This window comes from Sciurus carolinensis, chromosome 11 (assembly GCF_902686445.1).
Source record: "Sciurus carolinensis chromosome 11, mSciCar1.2, whole genome shotgun sequence".
Taxonomy (NCBI): Eukaryota; Metazoa; Chordata; class Mammalia; order Rodentia; family Sciuridae; genus Sciurus; species Sciurus carolinensis.
This window is the reverse complement of record NC_062223.1, coordinates 12,277,057-12,286,150: the sequence shown is the minus strand read 5'-3', so window position 1 is coordinate 12,286,150 and position 9,094 is coordinate 12,277,057. Positions and strand designations below refer to the sequence as shown.

The 9,094-nt window shown below is 49.2% G+C and overlaps 2 protein-coding genes across 6 annotated transcripts; both read right to left on the bottom strand.

Moving 5' to 3' along the window:
• Positions 1–13: 13 nt before the first annotated feature.
• On the bottom strand, positions 14–530 carry Tex54 (testis expressed 54). The gene is given in 2 exon segments (XM_053743269.1): positions 14–440; positions 442–530. Coding segments are annotated over 2 exon segments (369 nt in total). The 3' UTR covers positions 14–160.
• A 163-nt stretch (positions 531–693) lies between these two features.
• On the bottom strand, positions 694–5,692 carry Wdr74 (WD repeat domain 74). Of its 5 annotated transcripts, none has more exons than XM_047517077.1 (11): positions 5,525–5,692; positions 5,376–5,443; positions 5,133–5,254; positions 3,552–3,627; positions 3,292–3,438; positions 3,029–3,130; positions 2,066–2,166; positions 1,929–1,984; positions 1,345–1,490; positions 1,198–1,254; positions 694–910 (listed from the first exon to the last, which is right to left on the bottom strand). In XM_047517077.1, exons 1-11 carry the CDS (start codon positions 5,586–5,588, stop codon positions 731–733), a joined length of 1,119 nt encoding a protein of 372 aa, XP_047373033.1. In that variant the 5' UTR covers positions 5,589–5,692; the 3' UTR covers positions 694–730. The 5 variants fall into 5 exon arrangements, with proteins under 5 accessions (XP_047373033.1, XP_047373032.1, XP_047373034.1 ...); XM_047517076.1 differs by having other exon boundaries at positions 5,337–5,443; positions 5,525–5,685; XM_047517078.1 differs by lacking the exon at positions 5,525–5,692 and having other exon boundaries at positions 5,203–5,254; positions 5,337–5,417.
• Positions 5,693–9,094: the final 3,402 nt, after the last annotated feature.

Below are 9,094 nucleotides of genomic sequence, written 5' to 3'. Positions count from 1 at the left end.
GAACAAGAGCGGAGCCCAGGGGACTGAACCAGCCTCGGGGGAGGAGCCTTAAAGAGCCCGCGGCCCCCAAAGCGGGCTGTAGAGGCACCAGTGCTCCGGCAGGCCCGCATTAGAAATTTTATTCTCTGGAGGCTGGGGCGCACTGAGAGCAGGTTTGAGTTCACCCCTTCTCCGGCTCATCCTGGATGTCCTCTATTGGCTTCCCCGGCCTTTGAATATGGTCTGAATGCCTCTTTGTTGACCGCGAGGAACCCCGACGACTGAACATAGATAGCCGCCTCCACAGCACGGTGATCAGAAGACTTTCGTTAGACCTGCGATTCTGGCGGCCTGGGGAATCCAAATCGGTTGCTGGGGCGATTACGGGGGCGATGAGGCCAAGCTTAGCCCCACCCTACCCGATCCAACCTCCTGGGTGGTCCCTACGGGGCACCTCCGGCTCTAATCCCACCTTCCCCATTTTCCTCAGACCCGCCATCCTTGCCCTGATCATCCGAGGTCTGAAAATCCTTGTCTTGGCAGCAGCCCATGGCCCCGCGCGGCCCGGTGCCACTCCGTGCTACCCTCGCCAGCCTGCCTGGCTCCAGGCCCGCTTTTGTGACGTCAGGTATCCTGCTGCCCCAGCTCAGGGAGCCCCCACCCCAAGCCACCCCTCTCATTTCTCCCATCACAAAAGGTTCAGATCATGGTGGGTACTGAGGTGTTTATTTACAAAATGGGCACAGGGTCTTCAGGGGCTAGTGGACCTTGGCCGCTTCTTTTTTCTCTGTTTGGTTTGGACAGCCCTTTGGGTCTGGTCCAGATCTGGTCGTTTCCTCTTAGCAGCTGCCTCCAAGGATGCCCAAAGTTCATCTGTCTCTGTGTCTTCTGGAGGCACCTTGTTGGGCTCTTCAGGCTCTTGGGGCTCATCCTGGTGAGTGGGAAGAAAGCTTAGGGGTCAAGAACAAGGAAACTGCTGGGAATCAATATCCCTCTGGGCACCATCACCTATATCTCCCAAAAACCACTGCCACCATTTTCTGGGGTATATCACCCTTTGTGATAACCTGTCAGAACTATAACTGTTAACACCCCTCAGAGAAATTAAGTGGCCGTGGTAGTCCTAGGTCTCCATCCCAGCTGCCTCCTTTTTCTTTCCCACAGGGAACCCTCACATCCATGCCCTTAGCTCCCACTTTCCCATACCAGACTGCTCACCTCCCAGTTATCCCTGCCAGATAGGAGGAGGCAGTTCAGTCGGGACTTAAGATAAACCTGCAAAACAGAGAGGGACCTTGAAGAGCTCAGGCAGGCTGAAACATATAGAAACATCAAGGGGTGAGGGCTAGAAAATTGAGCTCTCACCTTATGCTCCAGGCCACGTGGATTCCGGATCCTGTGTATCCTCAAGACTCTGTCTAAGCCACAGGAGGCTAGGAGGGGCTTTGAAGGGTGGCACTGCAACCCCCGGACACTACCTGCCAGTCCTTTCAGACAGCCCAAAAGGCGCCCTAAAGAAGGCAATGGCATCAGTGCTTGCTAGCTAGCCAGCTAACCGATACTGAGCGTTTACTATTCAGACCACTTTCTTTCCTTTTTTTTTTTTCCTTTATGCAGTGCTGGGGATTGAACCCAGGGTCTTGTGCTTGACAGGCAAGCACTCTACCAACTGAGCTATATCCCCAGCCCTCACACCACTTTCTATTTCAACATTTAATCCTCAACATAACCAAGAGTTACCAATAATATTTCTATTTTATAGGTGACGAACCTAGGGCACAGGGAGTTAAGTAATTAGTTCAAGGCCATACAGCTTTTGTTGAAACAGGATTTGAATTCAGGCAATCTGGCATCTCCATGAGGGCTAAATGAATCCAATCCCTACACTGCATCACTGTCAGAAGGAACCCTGACTTTTTCCCTTCCCCCAAATCCCCTAGTCCGCTCACCTTGCCGAAAGTCAATTTCTGCCAGTTGCCCATGAGTGTTTCCTACGATGACAGAACTAAGAAGACCAGAGGGAGGAGGTTAACAGGACTCTACTGAATCCTTCCTGAGCCCCACCCCAACTCCTCTCATCACTCACTTGCCCCCAGGAGTGAGGGTCATAGCAGTCAGTGGGTACTCTCCATAGGTGGTCTCTAGAACTGGCCGGCGCTGAGGGGAAGCTGGATCATAGACACGAACCTAGAGAGGAAAAATGAGGCATCACAAAAGCATCCTCGCCCTGCACGCTGCCCCCTGGCATCTCTGTATGCTCATTCTTTCTTCTGAGCACTGCTTTCTTATTTCTGACCTACCCTCAGAGAAATGTTCTCACTGGAAATACTCATTTGAGTGTTGCTGGGGTGAGCAGAGCTGCTCAGGAGCATGAATGGACAGGGCTATTGGGGACAGGTCTCCACTTCAGGGGGTGTGAGCATTGCATTCTCCCATTAAGGAGTGGAGGGTTGGAAAAGCAAGTTGGTCCAATAGTCAGAGGGTGCTGAATTTCAAGATATTTTAGCATGAATGAGAGAGGAGAGAGGAAGTCCTCATAAGTGGATTAAGCAGAAGTATATCGAGATCAGACCTGAGATTTAAACAGTGACCCAGCCCTACCTGGGTTTCAGGGTTTCAAATGAGACAAGCCATAAAGATCCCTAGTTGAGCCCTTCATGCAAAGCTGAGGAGCTAAGGGGAGGGTCAGGCCTAGGTCCCAAAGCAAACCAGAGAAGATGCATCAGGACCAGAATTCTCCTTGACACCCAGTCCAATGTCCATTCTTGACACTTGTGCCCTGTGGATCCCACTGTGAAGGGGATGCTCCCTTCTCTTTCTCAACTATGGTTGAGCAAACTCCATTCTAGAATGCAGTAAGAGAAGGTCACAGGACTAGTGCCAAGGCTCAAATGCACAGGGAAGTAGTGTATACCCCTGATTGCTCAGGAAGGAAGAAGGATGGAGAAGGTGGCTGTGCCACATCACAACAGCCCACTGTGCCCAGGGAAGCTGTCTTACTAGGAAGTTGCCTTGCCCAGGTATGGGCAGGGATGAGATGGTGCCTCACCTGGTGGTACCCTGTGCATGTAATAAGCTTCTGTGATCCAGGGAGGAACTGTATATCCTGGTCCCAGATGGGAACTCGAAGGTCTAGCCAGTCATTCCGCACCTAGTGATACAGGTGAATGGGGGACAGGATGGAGATAGGTTCGAAGTGCCACTGCTTTCAGTCCCCCTTATCACCCCCTAAAGGCCATCTGGTCTCTGATCAGTCAGTGGCCTCAGATTCCCTCAACCAGAGACACAGCCCCTCCTGATCCCATCACTCACATTCTTGGCCCTGAACACAGGCTCCTCAGATCCCTGCAGGTCCCACACCTTCAAAGCATTCTCCTTCCCACCTGTGGCAACTATACGGGGTCGTGCTGGGTCTTGGCGCATCCTACAAACCCCAGGACCGACCCTCAATTCCAGGAGCTGAAAGGAATGAGAGATGAGTCAGTTCCAGAGTTCTTAATCTTTCCCAAAGACTTCATTAGGCCCCTATCCTGACTTCCACCCTTCCCAACCATCAGGGTAGGGAACCTTACTGGGTCAGAGGATGCTTCCTTATCATTGTCACGCCAGACTCTAAGGATGCCAGAATCTACACATGTGATGAGAGTGCTGCAAACGGGAGGATACAGTTGGGATATTAAAAAAAAAAAGTGTTGTCTAGGCCCCAGCTGACACACCTCCAAATTCCTGTTAACTAGGCCCTATTCTAACAGCCCAGTTTAAAAGGGAGCCTCTTAGATACCTGGGATATAAGCAGGGCCTGAGAGCATCCAGTTTACCCGTCAACTCAATTTACTCAACAATCAGGTGGTTACCAGTTTTATGTGGAAACTGCAGGCTCTGAGAACTTAAAACATTTTCCAGTCTGCTATAAATGTCAGATCCAGAACTGGAAATCAAATTTGTGACACTCCAAAGCAGAATTCTTTTCCTGTTCCTCAATTAAGTTAGGGTACCTGGCCTTCCTGATCTTTCTGATTCTTGGGTTGGTTCTTTGTGGGGTAGGGGTGGGGGTCAGGATCATTAACTCAGAAAGGACTGAAACAAGACTTGTCCAGATTTAGGGTTTGGTCATTTAATAGGGTTTCACTCATGCTAGGCTAGTGGTCTACCATGGAGCTGCCTCAGGCTCTACTCTTGAGTTCCCTGTTTTTTGGGTACTAATATCAGCCCCTCCCTCAAAATACTCCTCCCAAGAAGCCCAAGGTATTCTCTTCCCAGGATCCACACAGCCTGGACCTACATTCTTGCTCACATCTACCCACCCTCCCTGCCTAGGTTCAGACTCTTGATTGGGCCCTGGCAACAGTCTCCCAGTTGCTTTCTCCAATTCTCTTAACTCCTACAGGCTCTCAGCTCCAGCTGTAGTACTTCCCACTCAAAACCCAGTAATCCCCACCACCTACAAAATAAAAGTGCAAATCTCTCAACCTAGCACTTAAAGTGATTTACATTTAAATGCTTCCCTGGTTTCGACAACCAAATGCTATTTATCCTATTTATGTACCCTGCTACCAATTCTTGGCCTCTGCAGTATCCATTCTGAAAGGCCCTCATTCCTTTCAAATGTCAAAATTCCTTTTCATCTGTCAAAATTCTACCTATCCTTCAAGCCCAGTTCAAAAACCCCATTCCCTACAGATCCTTTCCAGGCCTCACTTGTCAGAATTAACACTACCACCAAACAAAAGCAGCCTGTACACAGCCTTCTTTCTTTACCTTGGGAAAGAAACTTGGCCAATTACCTAACCATCACACCTTCCTATCCTTTACTCTGGAAGCTTCATCACCTTGGTGGTGGTTCGTTCCCAATTAAAAGCATGCTCAAAGCGATTAAATGGCTTGCCCTGCATTTTGAGCAGAAAGTTACAATGGATCTCAGAGGAAAAACCCCAAAGTATGCACACTTAACAAAGACAGAAACTTCACCAGCAGCCCTTGCTCTCTGAGCTCGGAACTCAGCAGATATTCGGTAGATGCGTGTTATAGGAATGAACGAACTTAAGGCAGAAACCTGGTCCCCGTCACCCGCCTCGGGTCACCCAAGGGTCTAACGACATTACTCCGTCCTCCTCTGGGCGCCTCGACGCTCTCCTCGAGGGGATCCGGCTTACCCGTCGGCTTGGGCGAGGCCCCGGAACGCGCCCTCCCCGCCCGGGCAGTGCCTCTGGCCCTGGAATGTACCGTCCTCGGTGCTGAAGTGCCTCACCACTCGGTCCGCGCAGCCCACCAAGATCTGCGGACAGAGGGGCGTGATGGCCAGGAGGGCGAGGCTGCCGCGTCACGGTCCCAACTCCGGCGCGGCCAGGGCCACTTACCTGGGTCTCGCCGCCCGCGCCCCAGCACAGCGCGCTTACCGCCTCCTCCCGCCGCGGCTGTCCGGCCGCCGTGAAGTTCTCGGCCCGTTTCCGTTGAAGGTTCACCCCTGCGGGACGAAGGCGTCAGTCGCACCGGGGTGGCGAGCGAGCGACCCCTGTACTTCCCGATGTCCAGCCCCGCCACGCACCTTTCAGGATCCCAGTCTCAGTGCCGACCCACACATGGTTCCAGCGCGCCGCGGAGGCCGCCATGCCACCGCCCCTGGCTGACCCGCGTCCTTCCGGCGCAGGAGCGCGTCATCCGTCTGGGCCCTGCGCCGACCCAGGAGTCATTTCCCGGACTGCCCAGCGGAAAGGGTGGAGGTTCAGGAAGAGGAAGTGGGGCTGTGCGGTGTGGCTCACCAGGCTAAGGCAGGAGGAGCTCAAGTTTGAGGCCAGCTTCGGCAATTTAATGAGGCCTTCCGTTTAAAAAAAAAATGCTGGGGATGTATCTCAGTGGGTAGAGAGCCCCTGGGTTCAAGCCCCACTACCACACATAAAAAACAACAAAGAAAACCGAAATCAGGACTCAGGAGATGCTTGTTTACAGAGATCTTAAGAACTTGATCTTTTTGCGCTTGGAGGAGGACGCATCCTTCCTGGCCTCCCAGGCTTGGTGGAGCCTGTAATGTACAAAGCTGCTCCCCCCACTTTCCATCGCAGCCATTTCCCCACCTCCCAACTACTGTCAGTCTGTGACCATCCTAGCTAGCTACTGGTTCATCAGTCAGCTTGCAAGTATCCTTCCCCGTTATTGGTCCCCTGTTAGCCCGGTGAATTCAACTGCTTGAGGGTAGCTACCCTGCCATCTTTTCTCCTGCTTTTCTCGCCCCTGACTCACTTTCTTTCTCCTCCTCGCTTTTCTTTTCTTTCTTTCTTTTTTTTTTTTTTTTTTTTTTTGTGGTGCTGGGGATCGAACCTAGGGCCCTGTGCTTGCAAGGCAAGCACTTTACCAACTGAGCTATCTCCCCAGCCCCTCCTCCTCGCTTTTCCACTCTCTCTAGCGCACTCGGTCTCTCTCCCTTTCTTTTCCTCTCATTTTGTCTCTTACCCTGTAGGGAGACACTCTGTTTGCTTGATAAACTCCCTTATGTGATTTCCCGCATCTGGCATGGTTTTCATGGGATTCCTTACAGAGCCAGCCCTAGTCAGTCTCCCTGCTCCATCACATAGTCTGGAACTATTAATTAGAGAACAAAAGAGTGCACTTTAGAAACGGCTCAAATCATTAATGAGGTGCGTGGCTTCATTTTAAAGTGCAAAAGACACAAACTAAGGAAAAGTGGGGAAAATGCAACCGATGATCTTATAAACCTTTACTTTCCGACGTCCCTTATTTATTTACAGCCGCTGGAACTACAGGCCTGCGTCACCACCCCCAGCTTGGGCTTGCTTTTAATGCTCGATTTGAAACTTCATGGTGATAAAAATTGGTTCAAACTTGGCGCATGCCTATAATTTCAGCTGCTCAGGAGGCTGAAGCAGGAAGATTGCAAGTTCAAGGCCAAACTCAGCAATTTAGCAAGGCCCTAAGCAACTTAGCAAGACCCTGTCTCAAAATAAATTTAAAAAGGGTTGGGGATGTTGCACACTGGTAAAGTACCCCTGGGTTCAATTTCCAATACCACCAAAAAATCCAAAAAATAAAAAAAAAAACTTAAGAAAATTCAAATTTGGTACAAATCTACAAAATTAAAACATTTTCCTCCCAAGCTGTAAAATATTGTAACAGCCCCCTTTTTTGAGTGACCACTGCTCACTTATTGAGAAACTTTGTTTTCTGAAATCAGACTGTTGCAAATGTTGCTGGTTGAAATTATATCCAGTGCCAGTGTGGTGGCACACACCTATAATCCCAGCTGCTCCAGAGGCTGAGGCAAGAAGATAGAGAGCTCAAACCTATCTTCAGCAACTTAGCAGGGCTCTAAGAAACTTAGTGAGACCCTGTCTCAAAATAAAAAATAAAAGGGGCTGGGGATGTGGCTCAGTGGTTAAGAACCCCTGGGTTCAAAAAAATTTTTTTTTATTAAATTATATCAGTAAGAAGGAGGCATTCCATCCTTTTTTTTTTTTTTTTTTTTTTTTTTCTGTGCTGGGGATCAAACCCAGGGCCTTGTGCTTGGAAGGCAAGCACTCTACCAACTGAGCTGTCTCCCCAGCCTGGGGGAATCCCATTTTTGTCTGGTGGATTTGAGTCTCACATGCACTCACACACGTCTTGATTTGTAGTTCAGGTACAGAGCTTCAGGTAAGGGATTTTTGGTGGTGGTGGTTTTGTTTCTCTTAAAATTTGTTTTGCTTGGGGTACTGGGGATTGACCCCAAGGGCACTCTGCCACTGAGCTACATCCGAAACACTTTTTATTTCTTATTTTTGAGACAGGGCCTCACTAAATTGCTTCAGACTTGCAATCCTCCTGCCTCAGTCTCCTGAGTACCTGGGATTACAAATGTGTCCAACAGCACTTGTTCAGGTAAGGGTTTCTGAGCTCAACATTCCATGTGTCTTAACCAAGGAAACAGCATTCTGCGTCACTTCACATTCCAGACTTGATGTTGGTCCCTTTGCACACAGCCCACTTCATATTGAGCCTGTGAAAACTCATCCCTATTTAAAATCAAACCTAAGGGCTGGGGATGTGGCTCAGTGGTTAAGCACCCCTGTATTCAATCCCTGGTACCAAAAAATAAAAAATTAAAATTAAACCTAAACTCCATTTTTTTCTAAGTACTGTAACTGTAATCCCAGTGACTTCAGAGGCTGAACCAGGAGGATCACAAATTTGAAGGCAGTTTTGACAATTTAGTGAGGCCCTAACAAATTTAGCAAGACTCTGTCTCAGAATAAAAAATAAAGAGGACTGGAGCTCAGAGTTTCCCTGGGTTCAATTCCTGGCACCAAATAAACATGGGGCTGGAGATGTTCCTTAGTGGTAGTGCCCCTGGGTTCAATCCCAGTACAAAACAAAAGTCCCATGTCTAACTGCATTTTAGGCTGAGGGGCACACCTGGGGCTAAAGCCCAGAGTTCAAGCCCCAGTACCAAAAACAAGTAAAATACTTAAATGAAAGTGTCAAATCCCTGCTCACCTGCTCAGTACTCCCTCTGACCTCTTGTATTTCTTCCTCTCCCAGCCATGGCAGCTTGCTTTACTCCTAAACTCTTCCCCACTGGCGGTTCCCTTCCTTCTGAAATTGCTTCCATGACTAGCCTTTTCGGCATCTGTTAGGCTGTTCTATGTCCAGAATGGTCTCCCCTGCCACCACCCCCGTCTCCTACCGCTAACTAGCTCCCTTCTCTAGAATGTAAACTCTGCCTGGAATCTTGTTCTATAGCTCCATCTTCAGGCCTTCACATATATATATCTTACTTTTGAATTGCTAACTGAAAATTCCCAGAGTGAAGTTAGCCTGGTTCCCTGGGTTACAGACTTCTTAAACTAAAAATCCGCAGGGTGGATACGCTCATGTCAGGCAACTTTTAACCCATATTTAGAGCTAAAGAACATTAAGCAACTACAGGTTAGAAGCGCATACTACAAAGTTAAACAACTACAGCCCAGGAATACATACTACAAACACCAAACACTCTTGAAGCACTACTGAGCTCAACCTCGTCTATTAGTCCTACACCAACATCTCCCTCGCAAGAAAGAGGGAAAAACCAATGCAGCAGAACAATCCAAGTTCTTTTTTTAAGCTACTGATTTGTTCCCCCAGA